Here is a 24552-nt window from a genome sequence, read left to right on the forward strand (position 1 = left end):
CTGAAAGTGAAGGGATGGAGAAGCATCTTTCATGCGAATTGGCCTCAAAAGAAGGCTGGGGTAGCGATTCTCATATTAGATGAATTAGACTTTAAACTAAAGACTGTAGTCAGAGATACAGAAGGACACTACATAATCCTTAAAGGGACTATCCACCAAGATGATCTAACAATTGTAAATATCTATGCTCCCAATATGGGAGCAGCCAATTACTTAAGAAAACTGTTAATCAAGATAAAGAGTCATATTGATATGAATACCCTAATCGTAGGAGATCTTAACACGCCTCTCTCAGAAATAGACAGATCATCGAAGCAGAAAATCAATAAGGAAACAAGAACATTGAATGACACATTGGACCAGATGGACCTCATAGATATATATAGAACACTCCACCCTAAAACAACAGAATACTCATTCTTCTCAAGTGCACATGGAACCTTCTCCAGAATAGACCACATACTGGGTCACAAATCAGGACTCAACTGATACCAAAAGACTGAGAGGGTTCCCTGCATATTCTCAGATCACAATGATTTGAATCTGGAGCTCAATCACAAGGAAAAGTTCCAAAGGAACACAAACACCTGGAAGCTAAAGACCACCTTGCTTAAGAATGCTTGGATCGGGCACCTGGGTGGCTCAGCGGGTTAAGCTGCTGCCTTTGGCTCAGGTCATGATCTCAGGGTCCTGTGATCGAGTCCCACATCAGGCTCTCTGCTCAGCAGGGAGCCTGCTTCCTCCTCTCTCTCTCTCTCTGCCTGCCTCTATGCCTACTTGTGATCTCTCTCTGTCAAATAAATAAATAAAATCTTAAAAAAAAAGAATGCTTGGACCAACCAGGAGATCAAAGAAGAACTGAAATAATTCATGGAAACCAATGAGAATGAAGACACTTCAGTCCAAAACCTATGGTATACAGCAAAGGCGGTCCTAAGGGGGAAATACATAGCCATCCAAGCCTCCCTCAATAAAATTGAAAAATCCAGAAAACACCAGCTGTCTCTATGCCTTAAAGAACTGAAGAATCAACAACAAATCAAACCAACTCCACACATAAGAAGGGAAATCATCAAGGTTAGAGCTGTGATCAATGAGCTAGAAACCAGAGATAGAGTAGTACATATCAATGAAACTAGAAGCTGGTTTTTTGAAAGAATCAATAAGATCAATAAACCACTGGCCACACTAATCCAAAAGAAAAGAGAGAAAGCCCAAATTCATAAAATTATGAATGAAGAGAGATCACAACAAACACCAAGGAAGTAGAAACAACCATCAACTGTTGTTATCAACAGTTATATGCCAATAAGCTTAGCAACCTAGATGAAATGGTTGCATCCTAGAAAACTATAAACTCCCAAAATTGAACCAGGAAGAAATCGAACACCTGAATAGACCAATATCTCGTAACGAGATTGAAGCAATGATCAAAAACCTCCCAAAAAACAAGGGCCCAGGACCTGATGGATTCCCTGGGGAATTCTACCAAACTTTTGAAGAAGAAATAACACCTATTCTCCTGAAGCTATTTCAAAAAATTGAAGCAGAAGGAAACTTCCAGACTCTTTCTATGAAGCCAGCATTACCCTGATACCCAAACCAGGGAAAGACCCTATCAAAAAGGAGAATTTCAGACCAATATCACTGATGAATATGGATGCTAAGATTTTCAACAAGTTTCTAGCAAACAGGATCCAGCAGCACATTAAAAAGATTATCCACCATGACCAGGTGGGATTCATTCCTGGGCTACAAGGATGGTTCAACATTCGCAAATCAATCACTGTGATAGAACAAATTAATATGAGATGAGAGAAGAACCACATGGTCCTCTCAATTGATGCAGAAAAAGCATTTGACAAAATCCAGCATCCGTTCCTGATTAAAATGCTTCAAAGTATAGGGATAGAGGGAACATTCCTGAACCTCATCAAATCTATCTATGAACGACCCACAGCAAATATCATCTCAATGGGAAAAAGCTTGAAGCCTTCCCGTTGAGATCAGGAACACGACAAGGATGCCCACTTTCACCACTCTTGTTCAACATAGTATTAGAAGTCCTAGCAACAGCAATCAGACAACAAAGAGAAATAAAAGGTATCCAAATTGGCAATGAATAAGTCAAACTCTTTCTCTTCGCAGATGACATGATTCTTTATATGGAAAACCCAAAAGACTCCACCCCCAAACTACTAGCACTCATAGCAATTCAGCAACGTGGCAGGATACAAAGTTAATGTGCAGAAATCAGTGGCTTTCTTATACACTAATGATGAAAATACAGAAAGGGAAATTAGAGAATCAATTCCATTTACTATAGCATCAAGAACCATAAGATACCTGGGAATAAACCGAACCAAAGAGGTAAAGGATCTGTACTTGAGGAACTACAGAACACTCATGAAAGAAATTGAAGAAGACACAAAAAGATGGAAGACCATTCCATGCTCTTTGATTGGATGAATACTCATTGTTAAAATGTCTATACTGCCTAGAGCAATCTATACTTTTAATGCCATTCTGATAAAAATTCCACTGGTTTTCTTCAAATAGCTGGAGCTAATAATCCAAAAATTTGTATGGAATCAGAATAGATCCTGAATCACTAAGGAAATGTTGAAAAACAAAAATAAAACTGGGGGCATCACGTTACCTGATTTCAAGCTTTACTACAAAGCTGTGATCACCAAGACAGCATAGTACTGTCATAAAAACAGACACGTAGACCGGTGGAACAGAGTAGAGAGCCCAGATACAGACCCTCAACTCTATTAATGATCGACAAAATATACAGTGGAAAAAAGACAGTCTCTTCAGTAAATGGTGCTGCTAAAACTTGGCAGTTATATGTAGGAGAATGAAACTCAACCATTCTCTTACACTGTACACAAAGATAAACTCAAAATGGATAAAAGACCTCAATGTGAGACAGGAATCCATTAGACTCCTAGAGGAGTACATAGGCAGTAATCTCTTCGATATCAGTCACAGCAACTTCTTTCAAGATATGTCTCCAAAGGCAAAGGAAACAAAAGCAAAAATGAACTTTTGGGACTTCATCAAAATCAAAAGTTTCTGCACAGCAAAGAAAACAGTCAAAAAAACAAAGAAGGAACTCACGGAATGGGAGAAGATATTTGCAAATGACAATACAGAGAAAAGGTTGATATCCAGGATCTATAAAGAACTCCTCAAACTCAACACACACAAAACAGACAATCATATCAAAAAATGGACAGAAGATATGGACAGACACTTCTCCAATGAAGACATACAAATGGCTATCAGACATGAAAAAATGTTCACCATCACTAGCCCTCAGATAGATTCAAATTAAAACCACATTGAGAAATCACCTTACACCAGTTAGAATGGCCAAAATTAGCAAGACAGGAAACAACATGTGTTGGAGACGATGTGGAGAAAGGGGAACCCTCTTCCACTGTTGGTGGGAATGTAAGTTGGTGCAGCCTCTTTGGAGAACAGTGTGGAGATTCCTCAAGAAATTAAAAAATAGAATTTCCCTATGACCCTGCCATTGCACTCCTGGGTATTTACCCCAAAGATACAGATGTCATGAAAAGAAGGGCCATCTGTACCCCAATGTCTATAGCAGCAATGGCCACGGTCGCCAAACTCTCAAAAGAACCAAGACGCCCTCAATGGACGAATAAGGAAGATGTGGATGGATAAGGAAGATGTGGTCCATATACACTATGGAGTATTATGCCTCCATCAGAAAGGATGAATACCCAATTTTTGTAGCAACATGGAGGGGAACAGAAGCGATTATGCTGAGTGAAATAAGTCAAGCAGAGAGAGTCAATTATCATATGGCTTCACTATTTGTGGAGCATAACAAATATCATGGAGGACAAGGAGTGTTAGAGAGGCGAAGGGATTTGGGGTAAATTGGAAGGGGAGGTGAATCATGAGAGACTATGGACTCTGAAAAACAACATGAGGGGTTGAAGTGGTGGGGTGTGGAAGGTTGGGGTACCATGAGGTCGGTATTATAGAGGGCACGGATTGCATGGAGCACTGGGTGTGGTGAAAAAATAATGAATACTCTTATGCTGAAAATAAATAAATTTAAAAAAAAGAGTTTTCAAGACAGACATAAACAAAGAATATGTGACCACCAAGCCAGCCTTATAAGAAATATTAAGGGCGTTCTGTAAATGGAGAGAGACCCAAGGAATAACATAGACCAAAAAGTAACAGAGACAAGATACAGAGACAGGGACTTTGCACACAACATCATGGCTCTAAATTCTTATCTTTCAATAGTTACTCTGAATGTAAATGGGCTGAATGTTCGCATGAAAGGACACAAGGTATCAGATTGGATTAAAAAAAAAAAAGCAGGGAGGGAGTCAAGATGGCGGAGAAATAGCAGGCTGAGACTGCTTCAGCTAGCCGGAGATCAGCTAGATAGCTTATCTAAAGATTGCAAACACCTGAAAATCCACCGGCAGATCAAAGAGAAGAAGAACAGCAATTCTGGAAACAGAAAAACAACCACTTTCTGAAAGGTAGGACCGGCGGAGAAGTGAATCCAAAGCGACGGGAAGATAGACCCCGGGGGGAGGGGCCGGCTCCCGGCAAGCGGCGGAGCAACGGAGCACAAAATCAGGACTTTTAAAAGTCTGTTCCGCTGAAGGACATCGCTCCAGAGGCTAAACCGGGGCGAAGCCCACGCGGGTTCAGCGTGGCCTCAGGTCCCACAGGGGGTGTCTGAGTGTCACAGACCTTGCGGGTATTGGAAAGGGAAAGCCGGCTACAGAGACAGAGCCGACAGTAAGCTCACAGCTCGGTGTTACCTTGAACTGGTCGCAGGCTCGGAGAGCTCAGAGAGCGGCCGGAGGTCAGGCAGACGGGAGTAAGTGGGCGCTGTTCTATGAGGGCGCACTGAGGAGTGCGGCCCTGGGCTCTCGGCTCCTCGGGGCCGGAGACCAGGAGGCCGCCATTTGTATTCCCGTCCTCCGGAACACTACGGAAAGCGCTCAGGGAACAAAAGCTCCTGAAAGCAAACCCGAGCGGATTACTCACCCCGGCCCTGGGTAAGGGCGGTGTAATTCCGCCTGGGGCAAAGACACTTGAGAATCACTACAACAGGCCCCTCCCCCAGAAGATCAACAAGAAATCCAGCCGAGACCAAGTTCACCTACCAAGGAGTGCGGTTTCAATACCAAGGAGAGCAGCAGAATTCCAGAGGAGTAGAAAGCCAAGCATGGAACTCATGGCTTTTTCCCTGTGATTTTTTTTTAGTCTTGCAGTTAATTTAATTTTTTTCTTTTTCATTTTTTTTTTTTTTCCCGCCTTCGGGTAAAATTTTTTTTTTAATTGTTACCTTTTTCTTTTTTAACGATTTTTTACTAGTTTATCTAATATATATATTTTTTCTTTTTTACATTTTTCTTAGGTGTTTTCCTTTTTTTTTTAATTCTTTTCTTTTCTTTTTTCTTTCTTTTTTTCTTTTCTTTCTTTTTTTTCTTTCTTCCTTTTTAAACCTCTTTTTATCCCCTTTCTCCCCCCTCACGATTTTGGATCTCTTCTTATTTGGTTAAAGCATTTTTTCCTGGAGTTATTGCCACCCTTTTAGTATTTTACTTGCCCCTTCATATACTCTTATCTGGACAAAATGACAAGACGGAATAATTCAACACAAAAAAAAGAACAAGAGGCAGTACCGAAGGCTAGGGACCTAATCAATACAGACATTGGTAATATGTCAGATCTAGAGTTCAGAATGACAATTCTCAAGGTTCTAGCCGGCCTCGAAAAAGGCATGGAAGATATTAGAGAAACCCTCTCGAGAGATATAAAAGCCCTTTCTGGAGAAATAAAAGAACTAAAATCTAACCAAGTCGAAATCAAAAAAGCTATTAATGAGGTGCAATCAAAAATGGAGGCTCTCACTGCTAGGATAAATGAGGCAGAAGAAAGAATTAGTGATATAGAAGACCAAATGACAGAGAATAAAGAAGCTGAGCAAAAGAGGGACAAACAGCTACTGGACCACGAGGGGAGAATTCGAGAGATAAGTGACACCATAAGACGAAACAACATTAGAATAATTGGGATTCCAGAAGAAGAAGAAAGAGAGAGGGGAGCAGAAGGTATACTGGAGAGAATTATTGGGGAGAATTTCCCCAATATGGCAAAGGGAACGAGCATCAAAATTCAGGATGTTCAGAGAATGCCCCTCAAAATCAATAGGAATAGGCCCACACCCCGTCACCTAATAGTAAAATTTACAAGTCTCAGTGACAAAGAGAAAATCCTGAAAGCAGCCCGGGAAAAGAAGTCTGTAACATACAATGGTAAAAATATTAGATTGGCAGCTGACTTATCCACAGAGACCTGGCAGGCCAGAAAGAGCTGGCATGATATTTTCAGAGCACTAAACGAGAAAAACATGCAGCCCAGAATACTATATCCAGCTAGGCTCTCATTGAAAATAGAAGGAGAGATTAAAAGCTTCCAGGACAAACAAAAACTGAAAGAATTTGCAAATACCAAACCAGCTCTACAGGAAATATTGAAAGGGGTCCTCTAAGCAAAGAGAGAGCCTACAAGTGGTAGATCAGAAAGGAACAGAGACCATATACAGTAACAGTCACCTTACAGGATTTACAATGGCACTAAATTCATATCTCTCAATAGTTACCCTGAATGTTAATGGGCTAAATGCCCCTGTCAAAAGACACAGGGTATCAGAATGGATAAAAAAACAAAACCCATCTATATGTTGCCTCCAAGAAACTCATTTTAAGCCCGAAGACACCTCCAGATTTAAAGTGAGGGGGTGGAAAAGAATTTACCATGCTAATGGACATCAGAAGAAAGCAGGAGTGGCAATTCTTATATCAGATCAATTAGATTTTAAGCCAAAGACTATAATAAGAGATGAGGAAGGACACTATATCATACTCAAAGGGTCTGTCCAACAAGAAGATTTAAAATTTTAAATATCTATGCCCCCAACGTGGGAGCAGCCAACTATATAAACCAATTAATAACAAAATCAAAGAAACACCTCAACAATAATACAATAATAGAAGGGGACTTTAACACTCCCCTCACTGAAATGGACAGATCATCCAAGCAAAAGATCAGCAAGGAAATAAAGGCCTTAAACGACACACTGGACCAGATGGACATCACAGATATATTCAGAATATTTCATCCCAAAGCAACAGAATATACATTCTTCTCTAGTGCACATGGAACATTTTCCAGAATAGATCACATCCTCGGTCCTAAATCAGGACTCAACAGGTATCAAAAATTGGGATCATTCCCTGCATATTTTCAGAGCACAATGCTCTAAAGCTAGAACTAAACCACAAAAGGAAGTTTGGAAAGAACCCAGATACATGGAGACTAAACAGCATCCTTCTAAAGAATGAATGGGTCAACCGGGAAATTAAAGAAGAATTGAAAAAAATCATGGAAACAAATGATAATGAAAACACAACGGTTCAAAATCTGTGGGACACAACAAAGGCAGTCCGGAGAGGAAAATATATAGCGGTACAAGCCTTTCTCAAGAAACAAGAAAGGTCTCAGGTACACAACCTAACCCTACACCTAAAGGAGCTGGAGAAAGAACAAGAAAGAAACCCTAAGCCCAGCAGGAGAAGAGAAATCATAAAGATCAGAGCAGAAATCAATGAAATAGAAACCAAAAAAACAATAGAACAAATCAACGAAACTAGGAGCTGGTTCTTTGGAAGAATTAATAAAATTGATAAACCCCTGGCCCGACTTATCAAAAAGAAAAGAGAAAGGACCCAAATAAATAAAATCATGAATGAAAGAGGAGAGATCACAACTAACACCAAAGAAATACAAACTATTATAAGAACATACTATGAGCAACTCTACGCCAATAAATTTGACAATCGGGAAGAAATGGATGCATTCCTAGAAACATATAAACTACCACAACTGAACCAGGAAGAAATAGAAAGCCTGAACAGACCCATAACCAGTAAGGAGATTGAAACAGTCATTAAAAATCTCCAAACAAACAAAAGCCCAGGGCCAGACGGCTTCCCGGGGGAATTCTACCAAACATTTAAAGAAGAACTAATTCCTATTCTCCTGAAACTGTTCCAAAAAATAGAAATGGAAGGAAAACTTCCAAACTCATTTTATGAGGCCAGCATCACCTTGATCCTAAAACCAGACAAGGATCCCACCAAAAAAGAGAGCTATAGACCAATATCCTTGATGAACACAGATGCGAAAATACTCAACAAAATACTAGCCAATAGGATTCAACAGTACATTAAAAAGATTATTCACCACGACCAAGTAGGATTTATTCCAGGGCTGCAAGGTTGGTTCAACATCCGCAAATCAGTCAATGTGATACAACACATCAATAAAAGAAAGAACAAGAACCATATGATACTCTCAATAGATGCTGAAAAAGCATTTGACAAAGTACAGCATCCCTTCCTGATCAAAACTCTTCAAAGTGTAGGGATAGAGGGCACATACCTCAATATCATCAAAGGCATCTATGAAAAACCCACCGCAAATATCATTCTCAATGGAGAAAAACTGAAAGCTTTTCCGCTAAGGTCAGGAACACGGCAGGGATGTCCATTATCACCACTGCTATTCAACATAGTACTAGAGGTCCTAGCCTCAGCAATCAGACAACAAAAGGAAATTAAAGGCATCCAAATCGGCAAAGAAGAACTCAAATTATCACTCTTCGCAGATGATATGATACTATATGTGGAAAACCCAAAAGACTCCACTCCAAAACTGCTAGAACTTATACAGGAATTCAGTAAAGTGTCAGGATATAAAATCAATGCACAGAAATCAGTTGCATTTCTCTACACCAACAGCAAGACAGAAGAAAGAGAAATTAAGGAGTCAATCCCATTTACAATTGCACCCAAAACCATAAGATACCTAGGAATAAACCTAACCAAAGAGACACAGAATCTATACTCAGAAAACTATAAAGTACTCATGAAAGACATTGAGGAAGACACAAAGAAATGGAAAAATGTTCCATGCTCCTGGATTGGAAGAATAAATATTGTGAAAATGTCTATGCTACCTAAAGCAATCTACCCATTTAATGCAATTCCTATCAAAGTACCATCCATCTTTTTCAAAGTAATGGAACAAATAATGCTAAAATTTATATGGAACCAGAAAAGACCTCGAATAGCCAAAGGGATATTGAAAAAGAAAGCCAACGTTGGTGGCATCACAATTCCGGACTTCAAACTCTATTACAAAGCTGTCGTCATCAAGACAGCATGGTACTGGCACAAAAACAGACACATAGATCAATGGAACAGAATAGAGAGCCCAGAAATAGACCCTCAACTCTATGGTCAACTCATCTTCGACAAAGCAGGAAAGAATGTCCAATGGCAAAAAGACAGCCTCTTCAATAAATGGTGCTGGTAAAATTGGACAGCCACATGCAGAAAAATGAAATTGGACCATTTCCTTACACCACACACAAAAATAGACTCAAAATGGATGAAGGACCTCAATGTGCAAAAGGAATCCATCAAAATCCTTGAGGAGAACACAGGCAGCAACCTCTTTGACCTCAACCGCAGCAACATCTTCCTAGGAACAACGCAAAAGGCAAGGGAAGCAAGGGCAAAAATGAACTATTGGGATTTCATCAAGATCAAAAGCTTTTGCACAGCAAAGGAAACAGTTAACAAAATCAAAAGACAACTGACAGAATGGGAGAAGATATTTGCAAATGACATATCAGATAAAGGACTAGTGTCCAGAATCTATAAAGAACTTAGCAAACTCAACACCCAAAGAACAAATAATCCAATCAAGAAATGGGCAGAGGACATGAACAGACATTTCTGCAAAGAAGACATCCAGATGGCCAACAGACACATGAAAAAGTGCTCCATATCACTCGGCATCAGGGAAATACAAATCAAAACCACAATGAGATATCACCTCACACCAGTCAGAATGGCTAAAATAAACAAGTCAGGAAATGACAGATGCTGGCGAGGATGCGGAGAAAGGGGAACCCTCCTACACTGTTGGTGGGAATGCAAGCTGGTGCAGCCACTCTGGAAAACAGCATGGAGGTTCCTCAAAATGTTGAAAATAGAACTGCCCTATGACCCAGCAATTGCACTATTGGGTATTTACCCTAAGGATACAAACGTAGTGATCCAAAGGGGCACATGCACCCGAATGTTTATAGCAGCAATGTCCACAATAGCCAAACTATGGAAAGAACCTAGATGTCCATCAACAGATGAATGGATCAAGAAGATGTGGTATATATACACAATGGAATACTATGCAGCCATCAAAAGAAATGAAATCTTGCCATTTGCGACAACATGGATGGAACTAGAGCGTATCATGCTTAGCGAAATAAGTCAAGCAGAGAGAGACAACTATCATATGATCTCCTTGATATGAGGAAGTGGTGATGCAACATGGGGGCTTAAGTGTGTAGGAGAAGAATAAATGAAACAAGATGGGATTGGGAGGGAGACAAACCATAAGTGACTTTTAATCTCACAAAACAAACTGAGGGTTGCTGGGGGGAGGGGGTTTGGGAGAAGGGGGTGGGATTATGGACATTGGGGAGGGTATGTGCTTTGGTGAGTGCTGTGAAGTGTGTAAACCTGGTGATTCACAGACCTGTACCCCTGGGGATAGAGTATTATGCCTCCATCAGAAAGGATGAATACCCAACTTTTGTAGCAACATGGACGGGACTGGAAGAGATTATGCTGAGTGAAATAAGTCAAGCAGAGAGAGTCAATTATCATATGGTTTCACTTATTTGTGGAGCATAACAAATAGCATGGAGGACAAGGGGACTTAGAGTGGAGAAGGGAGTTGGGGGAAATTGGAAGGGGAGGTGAACCATGAGAGACTATGGACTCTGAAAAACAATCTGAGGGTTTTGAAGGGACGGGGGGTGGGAGGTTGGGGTACCAGGTGGTGGGTATTATAGAGGGCACGGATTGCATGGAGCACGGGGTGTGGTGCAAAAATAATGAATACTGTTATGCTGGAAATAAAAAATAAATAAATAAATAAATTTTAAAAAAAAAATCTCCAAACAAACAAAAGCCCAGGGCCAGACGGCTTCCCGGGGGAATTCTACCAAACATTTAAAGAAGAACTAATTCCTATTCTCCTGAAACTGTTCCAAAAAATAGAAATGGAAGGAAAACTTCCAAACTCATTTTATGAGGCCAGCATCACCTTGATCCTAAAACCAGACAAGGATCCCACCAAAAAAGAGAGCTATAGACCAATATCCTTGATGAACACAGATGCGAAAATACTCAACAAAATACTAGCCAATAGGATTCAACAGTACATTAAAAAGATTATTCACCACGACCAAGTAGGATTTATTCCAGGGCTGCAAGGTTGGTTCAACATCCGCAAATCAGTCAATGTGATACAACACATCAATAAAAGAAAGAACAAGAACCATATGATACTCTCAATAGATGCTGAAAAAGCATTTGACAAAGTACAGCATCCCTTCCTGATCAAAACTCTTCAAAGTGTAGGGATAGAGGGCACATACCTCAATATCATCAAAGGCATCTATGAAAAACCCACCGCAAATATCATTCTCAATGGAGAAAAACTGAAAGCTTTTCCGCTAAGGTCAGGAACACGGCAGGGATGTCCATTATCACCACTGCTATTCAACATAGTACTAGAGGTCCTAGCCTCAGCAATCAGACAACAAAAGGAAATTAAAGGCATCCAAATCGGCAAAGAAGAACTCAAATTATCACTCTTCGCAGATGATATGATACTATATGTGGAAAACCCAAAAGACTCCACTCCAAAACTGCTAGAACTTATACAGGAATTCAGTAAAGTGTCAGGATATAAAATCAATGCGCAGAAATCAGTTGCATTTCTTTACACCAACAGCAAGACAGAAGAAAGAGAAATTAAGGAGTCAATCCCATTTACAATTGCACCCAAAACCATAAGATACCTAGGAATAAACCTAACCAAAGAGACACAGAATCTATACTCAGAAAACTATAAAGTACTCATGAAAGAAATTGAGGAAGACGCAAAGAAATGGAAAAATGTTCCATGCTCCTGGATTGGAAGAATAAATATTGTGAAAATGTCTATGCTACCTAAAGCAAGCCACACATTTAATGCAATTCCTATCAAAGTACCATCCATCTTTTTCAAAGAAATGGAACAAATAATGCTAAAATTTATATGGAACCAGAAAAGACCTCGAATAGCCAAAGGGATATTGAAAAAGAAAGCCAACGTTGGTGGCATCACAATTCCGGACTTCAAGCTCTATTACAAAGCTGTCGTCATCAAGACAGCATGGTACTGGCACAAAAACAGACACATAGATCAATGGAACAGAATAGAGAGCCCAGAAATAGACCCTCAACTCTATGGTCAACTAATCTTCGACAAAGCAGGAAAGAATGTCCAATGGCAAAAAGACAGCCTCTTCAATAAATGGTGCTGGTAAAATTGGACAGCCACATGCAGAAAAATGAAATTGGACCATTTCCTTACACCACACACAAAAATAGACTCAAAATGGATGAAGGACCTCAATGTGCAAAAGGAATCCATCAAAATCCTTGAGGAGAACACAGGCAGCAACCTCTTTGACCTCAACCGCAGCAACATCTTCCTAGGAACAACGCAAAAGGCAAGGGAAGCAAGGGCAAAAATGAACTATTGGGATTTCATCAAGATCAAAAGCTTTTGCACAGCAAAGGAAACAGTTAACAAAATCAAAAGACAACTGACAGAATGGGAGAAGATATTTGCAAATGACATATCAGATAAAGGACTAGTGTCCAGAATCTATAAAGAACTTAGCAAACTCAACACCCAAAGAACAAATAATCCAATCAAGAAATGGGCAGAGGACATGAACAGACATTTCTGTCAAGAAGACATCCAGATGGCCAACAGACACATGAAAAAGTGCTCCATATCACTCGGCATCAGGGAAATACAAATCAAAACCACAATGAGATATCACCTCACACCAGTCAGAATGGCTAAAATAAACAAGTCAGGAAATGACAGATGCTGGCGAGGATGCGGAGAAAGGGGAACCCTCCTACACTGTTGGTGGGAATGCAAGCTGGTGCAGCCACTCTGGAAAACAGCATGGAGGTTCCTCAAAATGTTGAAAATAGAACTGCCCTATGACCCAGCAATTGCACTATTGGGTATTTACCCTAAAGATACAAACGTAGTGATCCAAAGGGGCACATGCACCCGAATGTTTATAGCAGCAATGTCCACAATAGCCAAACTATGGAAAGAACCTAGATGTCCATCAACAGATGAATGGATCAAGAAGATGTGGTATATATACACAATGGAATAGTATGCAGCCATCAAAAGAAATGAAATCTTGCCATTTGCGACAACATGGATGGAACTAGAGTGTATCATGCTTAGCGAAATAAGTCAAGCAGAGAGAGACAACTATCATATGATCTCCTTGATATGAGGAAGTGGTGATGCAACATGGGGGCTTAAGTGGGTAGGAGAGGAATAAATGAAACAAGATGGGATTGGGAGGGAGACAAACCATAAGTGACTTTTAATCTCACAAAACAAACTGAGGGTTGCTGGGGGGAGGGGGTTTGGGAGAAGGGGGTGGGATTATGGACATTGGGGAGGGTATGTGCTTTGGTGAGTGCTGTGAAGTGTGTAAACCTGGTGATTTACAGACCTGTACCCCTGGGGATAGAGTATTATGCCTCCATCAGAAAGGATGAATACCCAACTTTTGTAGCAACATGGACGGGACTGGAAGAGATTATGCTGAATGAAATAAGTCAAGCAGAGAGAGTCAATTATCATATGGTTTCACTTATTTGTGGAGCATAACAAATAGCATGGAGGACATGGGAACTTAGAGTGGAGAAGGGAGTTGGGGGAAATTGGAAGGGGAGGTGAACCATGAGAGACTATGGACTCTGAAAAACAATCTGCGGGTTTTGAAGGGACGGGGGGTTGGAGGTTGGGGTACCAGGTGGTGGGTATTATAGAGGGCACGGATTGCATGGAGCACGGGGTGTGGTGCAAAAATAATGAATACTGTTATGCTGGAAATAAAAAAAAATCAATTTCCAAACCATAAGTTAAATAATGATGAAGAGAAATTCAGTGCATGATATATATATTTTTTTCAATATTGGAAAATATTACCTTGGACCTAAAGGTGTGGCCCAAATGCAGCTGAGCCCACCCCACGGGGTCCACACAGGGATGGGTGTGAGTCCATGTGGATCAGACCTACCTGGTGCAAGTGACTTGGGGAAGTAGGAGGTCAATAGTGCCAGGAGGAAGTCCCCTGTGGGCCCCAACGTGGTGTCTGCACTTTCACCAGTTTCTACTAAACCTAAGGACTGTAGAGCCTGGGGAATCAGGGGTCTTGTCTCCTTTTCAGGATGCCTCAGACAGCATTTCTGGATATGGGGATTTCTCATCCAGTCACCAGGGGAAGCAGGGCCTATTGGGCCCATCCAGGCTTCTAGTATCCAAGGACAAGAGGAATTCCCCCAGGACTGGGCTGAGAGAGCTATCTCCCCTCTGGAGGGCATGTGATTATATCTGTGTCAAATGTGATGTATAATGGCATCCTAAATCTTCCATAAAACATGACTACAGTCCCCAAAATACAGTATAGCTCTCTACATCTGTCATTGTTCAATATGATGTACAGGTTTCAAGAACAAAGAACCTGCTAGAAATACCACTTGTATAGGGGCCTGTCCAGGACCAGGGAGGACACCTGACCATAAGGTCTGACCTGCAGTTGGTGCTAGTAAGTGTGCAAGCCAGACTAGGTGGGCAGCTTTGTATCCCACTTCCACATTTTTCTGTGTCACTTTAAATTACTGCCAGCTGCTCTCCCTGCCATGGTAGGTGACACAGCAATGGTCAGCCTTCTCTTAGCCCTGGATCTGTCTGATTCTCAGTGTGGCCTTGTCCATGAGTTGGATTCTCCGTATCAGTCAGGGATCCCTAAAGGTCATTTGGTATCTTTACAAATGAACAACCCTGAGTCCTGGCCTAGCTCCCGTTGGTTCCAAGTAGCATATTCACTTGTAAACTTATCTCCAAAACTAGGGCCTGCCTAGAGTCACTGACATGGAGGGACTGTCCAGGGATGCACAGGGCCTATAAGAGGAGAGTAGCTGAGGAAGACCCAGACTCTGTATCTGACAGTCTCTCACTAGTGCTGGCTTAGACCTGGGCATAGAGTTGTGGCTCCATAATGCTGGAGGAACAGCCCAATGTGACTCTAACCTCTCATAGTCTAAACATGAGCATTACAATGAGATTCCCATGCCTTCCCTTGCTTTTGATCCTCAGACACATGCAGGCATCAGTCATCACATGATCAAGTCACTAATAACCTAACTCATCACATAATGCAAGCAATGATTATTAGTGATTTCCTGGGAAAATAGGCTAGATTAGGCATGATGTGCTCACTGAAAAGGGAGGTGAGGATAACGCATGTGAGGTCTGGATGATGGGTTAGGACAGGCTCTCCAGGCACACACAGATGTAGAGGGCCTGAAGGAAGTCTGGGAAGGGCTGACCCTGCTCCTGCCTAAACATGGCTGCACAGGGTCTTCTGTGTTGGGTCACACGCAAGTCAGGCCAGGGTCAAACCTCCCCACACCTCTCCGTGGTAATGGGAAGACTGGACAGACCTGAAGAATTGCATGGAGGGTCCCCCTTGGCAGACAGAAAGGACAACAGACAGACTGGACAACAGTAGCTAGAGGCAGGATCTCCAGTGACAGGCCTGCATTGTCCCAGCCTTTAGAGCAGATATGTTGGGTATCTGAGCACATGGACCTCAAGAAGGGATACCGTGTACCATCTGGATGACTTCATCTGCTATCCTTCCAGTGTCCCCCATTGCCATGAGGTGAGAGGAGAAGGGAAACATGAAACTAAAGATGTGCTAAGGAAGTGGACACAGCCTAATGGACAGGATGGAGTTGTACCAGCCCAAGTGGCTGTGTTCTCAGTTCCTCATCACTGAGAGCCCTGGGAAAGAGCTCTCTCCTCACCATATACCAACTTATGCAGCTTCAGTCCAAGTGGCATTCCTCAGGTGGCCTCTCTCCACGTGGTGCCCATGATGTGATCTTCATTTGCATCATGTGGATTCACATCACACAATGTTGCTTGAAATCCACTTGCATGAGGGAAAATGTCCTCTATTTGTGATGTCCATGCATGGGGGGCATTTCTACCTCATTGTCCAGTGCAGAGTCCATCCTTTCTTCCTGGCTGGCCAGGCATGAGCGCTAAATTCTTCTACCTGGAGTCATAATGTGGGGGCTTCTTACCTCATCATTAAGCACTTTCCATGGTTACTGGCAGGGAGTGGCTCACATCACAGTGTTCATTACCTGTTCTGTCATCTCCCTTGAGAGGCCTCACTCCTCTGAGAATGCGGAGCTGACCTTGGGTGAGAGGGAATGCTGTGATGCAATGTTTTTCTTGGCTGCTGTGTTAGCATCACCCAAAGAAACAAGAACAAGTGTCACCTGCTCACAGGATCTGGGTGGACAGGGCCTCATTCCACGTGTCATAGGAAAACATGGTTTCTGTCCTCATGGCACCTGAAACATAGCTTGGTTCATGTGTCTTTGGCCATCATTGCCATGGCTAATGTGACACTGATAACATGGCTTTGGTGAATGGGTCCTCATGGCACCAGATCTCATGGCTTCAGTCCAAATGACACCACTCAGTTGACATCTGTCTCAGTGGCACCAGCCTTAGCCAATGTAGTCCAATTATGTGGACTTGGTCAAAGATGCACCCACTCCCACAAGTGGCACTGGCTCATGTGGTCTTGGTCCAAATGGTACTCACTGATATAGCTTTAGTTTGCATGGGCTTGGTTTGCACTGCATGCCCTCGCTTGGTACATACACACATTTGGGAGACACATCCCAAGGCTCTGATTTCCCGAGTAACCAGTCTCAGGACTGCTGTGGAGCCACTGATGCTCAAAGACTGCAAGCTCCAGTTGGAGTCTGGGGTCTCTGAGGAGTGACTCCTGACCCCACCCCATGGCCAGATGGGGCTCTGCCAGGAGCTATTGGTAGCAGGAGACAAAGATTATATCCTGAGTGCCCCTGCTGCCATGACACAGGAGATGGTGACCTTCTGAGCCCAGATGTTTAGGGAGGTTGATTTAGGACAGACTGGTACCAGCCCTGTGAGGAGGAAGCAAAGGGGAGAACTGGGAGAGCAGGGCCCTGACCCCATGGACCCTGAGTGGGAGGGAAAGCAGGGCACACCTTTGCACACAATGTGCCTCCCTGTGGGCTTCTCACCTGTCTGGAAGCAGCAGCAGAGCAGGCAGAAACTACTCAGAGTAGGGTCCTTGGAAACGTAACACCACAGGCTCACTGGGGAGCTGTACCACCTGCAGATGCCTGGACTTCACCCAGTCCTGCTGCAGCTGCATCTGCATCTTGGGGAGCAGCCCCTCCTCAGGGGACTGTGTGCTCACTGAGCTTCACAAGGTGGGGTTCTCAGCCACCGTGGAAAATCTCACTTCTCCTTGTCTTCCTTGTTCATATGAGGCCACCTGGTTCTTGGGGTTTAACTGTACCGCTCTGGTAACTGAGCTCAATTCAGAATCTTTAGCCTGTAATAATGTAGAAAAAATGATTTAAGAGTAGACATTTTACGAGACACATTAGAAGTGCCTTGTGCCTGGGATACTCCAGTGGGATATTGACCACACTGCTCTGGTCACTGAGAGGGCAACAGGCCCCCACCTACCACATCCTCCTGGCAGTGAATCACCCAGATGAGTAGGGGGCACTGGCTAGGGGAAGCCTGTTGTCTATCATGGGAAAATTGGATATCTATAACACAACTGGGGTTAGCAGGTGTATGCATGCACCCAGCAGATCCTTTATTATTCCCTGGGGCTGAGATTACATTCACAAACTCACCACAATCCAATGCAGCAGGTCTGACAAAGGATACATCTTCCAAAATGAAGTTTGGTGGTTGTTAACTGGTGAGGATCCAGACCAGCTCAGTTGTTTGCTGAGGGAAGAGGATATGGGGTGGACAGTGAAGCAGGCAATTATAGATACCACTCTGACCTCCAGGTAGTGGCAGTAATGAGCAGACTAGAACATGTGTTCTCTCCTTGTGTTGTAAGAATATGTGTGGATACATAGTTACCATATGTTTCTGCTTTGTTCTCCTGTCCCAACCAATTATTATCTATCATCAAATGTATTTACAATAGTTAAATTTATATCTCAAAATTGAAGTTATGGAATATCAAATCATCTGGGACAAAATAAAGATCACTAGTAGACAAAAATGTATTTTGTATCCCAATGTAGGGAAAGGGAACCCTGTCTATAATTATTCATTTCATAGATTTATCTTATGAGGTGGAAGCAGGGCTCCCAATATTCTTTTTTGAAATTTATTTATTTTTTTAAGCATAACAGTATTCATTGTTTTTGCACCACATCCAGTGCTCCAAGCAATCTGTGCCCTCTCTAATACCCACCACCTGGTACCCCAACCTCCCACCCCCCGCACCTTCAAAACTCTCAGGTTGTTTTTCAGAGTCTATAGTCTCTCGTGGTTCACCTCTCCTTCCAACTTCCCTCAACTCCCTTCTCCTCTCCATCTCCCCTTGTCCTCCATGCTATTTGTAATGCTCTACAAAAAAGTGAAACCATATGATACTTGACTCTCTCTGCTTGACTTATTTCACTCAGCATCAACTCTTCCAGTCCCGTCCATGTTGCTACAAAAGTCGGGTATTCATCTTTTCTGATGGAGCCATAATACTCCATAGTGTATATGGACCACATCTTCCTTATCCATTCATCCGTTGAAGGGCATCTTGGTTCTTTCCATAGTTTGGCGACCATGACCATTGCTGCTATAAACATTGGGGTACAGATGGCCCTTCTTTTCACAACATCTGTATCTTTGGGGTAAATACCCAGGAATGCAATGGCAGGGTCATAGGGAAGTTCTATTTTTAATTTCTTGAGGAATCTCCACACTGTTCTCCAAAGTGGCTGCACCAACTTGCATTCCCACCAAGAGTGGAAGAGGGTTCCCCTTTCTCCATATCCTCTCCAACACATGTTGTTTCCTGTCTTGCTAATTTTGGCCATTCTAACTGGTGTAAGGTGATATCTCATGTGGCTTTAATTTGAATCTCCCTGAGGGCTAGTGATGATGAACATTTTTTCATGTGTCTGATAGCCATTTGTATGTCTTCATTGGAGAAGTGTCTGTCCATATCTTCTGCCCATTTTTTGATATGATTGTCTGTTTTGTGTGTGTTGAGTTTGAGGAGTTCTTTAGAGATCCTGGATATCAACCTTTTGTCTGTACTGTCATTTGCAAATATCTTCTCCCATTCCGTGGGTTGCCTCTTTGTTTTCTTGACTGTTTCCTTTGCTGTGAAGAAGCTTTTGATTTTGATGAAGTCCCAAAAGTTCATCTTCGCTTTTGTTTCCTTTGCCTTTGGAGACATATCTTGAAAGAAGTTGCTGTGGCTGATATCAAAGAGGTTACTGCCTATATACTCCTCTAGGGTTCTGATGGACTCTTGTCTCACATTGAGGTCTTTTATCCATTTTGAGTCTATCTTTGTGTACAGTGTAAGAGAATGGTCGAGTTTCATTCTCCTACATATAGTTGCCCAGTTTTCCCAGCACCATTTATTGAAGAGACTGTCTTTTTTCCACTGTATATTTCTTCTTGTTTTTTCAAAGATTATTTGACCATAGAGTTGAGGGTCCATGTCTGGGCTCTCTATTATGTTCCACTGGTCTATCTATGTGTCTGTTCTTATGCCAGCACCATGCTGTCTTGGTGATCACAGCTTTGTAGTAAAGCTTGAAATCAGTTAACGTGATGCCCCCAGTTTTATTTTTGTTTTTCCACATTTCCTTAGAGATTCAGGGTCTCTTCTGATTCCATGCAAATTTTTGGATTATTTGCTCCAGCTATTTGAAAAATACCGGTGGAATTTTGATCATAATGGCGTTAAAAGTATAGATTGCTCTAGGCAGTATAGACATTTTAACAATGTTTATTCTTCCGATCCAAGAGCATGAAATGGTCTTCCATCTTTTTGTGTCTTCTTCAATTTCTTTCATGAGTATTCTGTAGTTCCTCGAATACATATCCTTTACCTCTTTGGTTAGGTTTATTCTCAGGTGTCTTATGGTTCTTGATGCTATAGTAAATGGAATCGATTCTCTAATTTCCCTTTCTGCATTTTCATTGTTAGTGTATAAGAAAGCCACTGATTTCTGTACATTGACTTTGTATCCTGCCACATTGCTGAATTGCTATATGAGTTCTAGTAGTTTGGGGGTGGAGTCTTTTGGGTTTTCCATATAAAGAATCATATCATCTTCGACAAGAGAGAGTCTGACTTCTTCATTGCCAATTTGGATACCTTTTATTTCTCTTTGTTGTCTGATTGCTGTTGCTAGGACTTCTAATACTATGTTGAACAAGAGTGGTGAAAGTGGGCATCCTTGTCTTGTTCCTGATCTCAACGGGAAGGCTGCAAGCTTTTTCCCATTGAGGATGATATTTGCTGTGGGTCTTTCATGGATAGATTTGATGAAGTTCAGGAATGTTCCCTCTATCCCTATACTTTGAAGCGTTTTAATCAGGAATGGATGCTGGATTTTGTCAAATGCTTTTTCTGCATCAATTGAGAGAACCATGTGGTTCTTCTCTCTTCTTTTATTGATTTGTTCTATCACATTGATTGATTTGTGAATGTTCAACGATCCTTGTAGCCCAGGAATGAATCCCACCTGGTCATGGCGGATAATCTTTTTAATGTGCTGTTGGATCCTATTTGCTAGGATCTTGTTGAGAATCTTAGCATCCATATTCATCAGTGATATTGGTCTGAAATTCTCTTTTTTGTTCGGGTCTTTGCCTGGTTTGGGTATCAGGGTAATGCTGGTTTCATAGAAAGAGTCTGGAAATTTTCCTTCTCCCAATATTCTCTTTATTTGGAGCCTGATTTGTGCAGACCTTGGTGAATGTCATGTGGAGGAGGGGTGGTCTGTGGTGGCTTATTACTTGACTGCACAGACAGGCTTCAGCTGTATTTCACAAAATCATCATACATATTACTGGGTAGGGTAAGTGTAAAGAGAAATACTTGGGCACAATTTGGGAGGTAGAAGTGAGGAAGCACACATTGTGTGTCTCACTCCCGTGGTTGTGTACCTTTTGTCCACTTTGTAAAAGGAGGTCACTGACTCATCATCCCACATTCACTATCAGGATGGATAGACTCTCCAACTACCTATTAGAACCCATAGCACCTTCTCTGTGTGCATCTTTTCTCACTGTACAAATATAGAAGATACAGTATGGTCTGTCTGAGGATCTCACATGCTTAGTTGGATTTGGAGGAGAAAGCAGAGCTTTGTGACATATAGTAGACTCCTCAGGTTTTTGAGGACTGTGTCTGGCCACCCTGGATTGGGTTCCTTGAATAGAATCTGAGATGCAGAAGTGCATTTGCAGGAAATCTGGAGGAAGTGAGGCTGGCCAGACTGGGCAGAAGGAGAATGACTCACAGTGAGACATCAGATGAGGTATCCTTCCAGTGGTGAGCTCTAAAGCAGGGACCATTCAGGACATCTTAACCTGAGGGAGGATCTTGAGACCTTGGATTCAGGCCATCATTCAATACAGTCTCTCTGAGGAAGGGAAGGACCCTGGGGAGGCAATTTGCTGAACCAAGTTCACTTCCCCAATAAGGAGACCCTTGAGCTGTCAGGGACTCTAGGTAGAGATGGGGCATATGTGAGCCCAGGAGAGGAGTGACTACATTGAATAATGCACTAGTCTTTTCCACTCGGAATCCCCAGCCACCACCATGGCAGGGCTTCTGGAGCTCAACTGAGTTGGAAGATTTGGGGCTCCAGTCCTGGGCAGTTGGTTGAAGGAGTGGTCTCTGGCCACCATAAGTAAATGAGAAGTAATTACCACTGACAGATGGTTCTTTCCATTTGACTTTATACCCAATCCCTCTGTTCCCAAACATACTCAGGCCCAGACAATCTCAGGAGCCCCAAATCAACCCTGCACACCCTGTGCAGGTACTGCCAAAGTGTGGGTGTCTAGGGAGATCTGGGAACTTTGGATTTGGGAACTCGAGTTAGACCTGCTCCCTTCTCTGTGCACAGACCTCCTGGAGCTGGAGGAGAGTGTAACCCAGACAGGGAAGGGGTTTGTGTCTCACTTCCCCATCTGTCTGTGTCACTGTGAGCATTAGAATTGCTATCCCACACTTGACAGTAATAGTCAGCCTCGTCTTCAGCCCGGGCCCCACTGATAGTCAGGGTGGCCGTGTTCCCAGAGTTGGTGCCTGAAAATCGCTCAGGAATCCCTGAGGGCCGTTTGTTGCTTTCATAGATGATCAGCACAGGAGCCTGGCCCGGCTTCTGCTGGTACCAGTGAACATATTTATTTCCAATGTTGTTTCCCCCACAGGTGACCTGGGCTGTCTTTCCCAGAGCCACTGACACAGATGGGGGCTGAGTCAGCACATAGGAGGCCACAGAACCTGCAAGAAAGAAAAGGAGCATTAGATTTTCAGCTCTGGGTCTCACCCCAGAACACCATCACCTGCCTGGCCTAAGTTCCAGGGATTCTCACTGCCCTGTTTCCACCCTTCCAGCATCTCAGCTCCTGAAGCCCATGAATCTGACTGGTGGATGGATTCTTTGCCCAAATGAGATCATCCTCAATTCTCTCTGGACAAGTCAGAACCAGTGAGCACTTGGGGGACTACACCCCTGCTATCTCTCATCCTGCAGCAGGGTCATTAGCATCCTTCCCCTGACAAGCAGCTCCATGCTGAGCTCAGAGTCAGGGCCTGGATTGCCCCAGATCCCTGGAGCTGCAGAGGGTCTGAGCCTATGTGTAGCACCTGTGCAGTGAGCAAGGAGGCCAAGAAGAAGAGGAGTCCAGGCCATGGTGGAGATGCCCTGATTCTACTCTCCAAGTTCTATAGCCTGGCTGGATTCATCCCAGGCCTCTCTTATCCTCTAGCTGTTCATGCAAATCAGCTGGGGCTCAGGGGCTGCTGCTGAGGAGCTTTGTGGTTTCAGAGATATTCATCCCCAAGGGACACACAGAGAGGAGGACAAGGCCTTCAGTCCCACCTTCAGCCCTGGGGATCCTGCTTCATACCCTGGTCTATAGTCTGGGGTGCCCAAATCCATCCTTCTCCATGTCCTGACCTCACTCCTGGGCTGGTCTGTCCTGGTTGAGTGCTGAAGTAGATTTTCCGTTCTCTGTTTTCATTCTATTCTCTGATAGTTTGTTTCCTCTGCAGGCACTAGGAGGCTTAAGTCAGTGAAGTGCCTAAGCCGTGTGTCTGTTGGGGAGCATCAGAACCCAAACAAAAGTCCTCCCTTGCCAAGCACACATGGAGTTTTAAGGAGTCATTGAAGGGCTACTGGAGGTGTGTGTCCTGAATGTGGGCCATAGATGCTGTGCCTCAGTATCTCTAGGGTGCACAGAGTGCTGGGGCCGACTCAACCTTAGCAGAGATTGTCAGTGACTGAGTATAGCAGGAATGTGCTTGGTGGGGATGTATGAAGTCTTGGACCAGTGTTAGAGACAGAGACAAATTCATCAGGATACAGCTCTGAGAGCCCCCGAGTCAGAATTTTACATCAGAGTCAAAGCTGATAGTGTAGAAAGCATGCACGTATTCTTTTCTCTCTCAGGTCCTGGTGAGCCACCCTCCCTGTTAGAACTCTTAATGCCCAGACCCTCCCCATGGCCAGGTGGCTTGACCAGTTGATCTCTGCTGCCCCCTGGTGGCTCTTCTCCTGGATGTGCAGAGATCTTTTAGTCCAGGTGGAGATTCAGAACCCAGTGTTCACATCCTGATTCCCTTATCTGTGGCCTGCTGGCCCCAGAGAGGCATACTCTTCTCTGTGTGGCCCTTGCCACTTTCATGGCCATATTGCAGGAGATATGAGTATCCATGAAAATAAGAATAGGACCATGTGAGGAGGAGAAATCAGGACCCATTTGAGGTATCACTGCTCCTACCACTAGGGTGGTGGGTCATCATGGATGTGGTTCTGAGCTGGGAACTGGGGGACACAGGACTCAGGCACTAGTTATTAGCGACCCTGCTGGCTGGTACACCAAAATAGGGCAGTGGTGACTACAGCTCCAAGGACAGAGACAGGAGAACAACCACCTGGCAAATAATTTATTTGACCAACTTTGTTTTGGCAGACTTTCCATCCTTGGAAATCTTTGTGAAGAAGACAATTTATCTCCCAGAGTTTCCATGTTGTGGGTGGGGTGACATAATGGGCACACTTGTTTTGGTGAGACAGTAGACAGTCTCTACCAACTTTTACCTAGGTCTTGTCTTCTGTATTCATTTGAAAGCCAAACCATTGTTGTTTCCATGTCCTT

General features: G+C 43.1%; 2 protein-coding genes and 1 gene segment (V, D, J or C); all 3 read right to left on the minus strand.

The window, feature by feature from the left end:
- Window positions 1-24552, minus strand: part of LOC116571641 (immunoglobulin lambda-1 light chain-like) — a 1068967-nt gene that overhangs the window by 685800 nt on the left and 358615 nt on the right. The window lies entirely within an intron of this gene.
- The window catches only part of LOC116571638 (immunoglobulin lambda-1 light chain-like), a 1139351-nt gene that overhangs the window by 656954 nt on the left and 457845 nt on the right, over window positions 1-24552 (minus strand). The gene's annotated exons all lie outside the window — the stretch shown is intronic.
- Window positions 16609-23146, minus strand: LOC116572252. The segment is given in 3 exon segments: window positions 16609-16679; window positions 22349-22672; window positions 23039-23146. Coding segments are annotated over 3 exon segments (441 nt in total).

Source organism: Mustela erminea, chromosome 13, assembly GCF_009829155.1.
Source record: "Mustela erminea isolate mMusErm1 chromosome 13, mMusErm1.Pri, whole genome shotgun sequence".
NCBI lineage: Eukaryota > Metazoa > Chordata > Mammalia > Carnivora > Mustelidae > Mustela > Mustela erminea.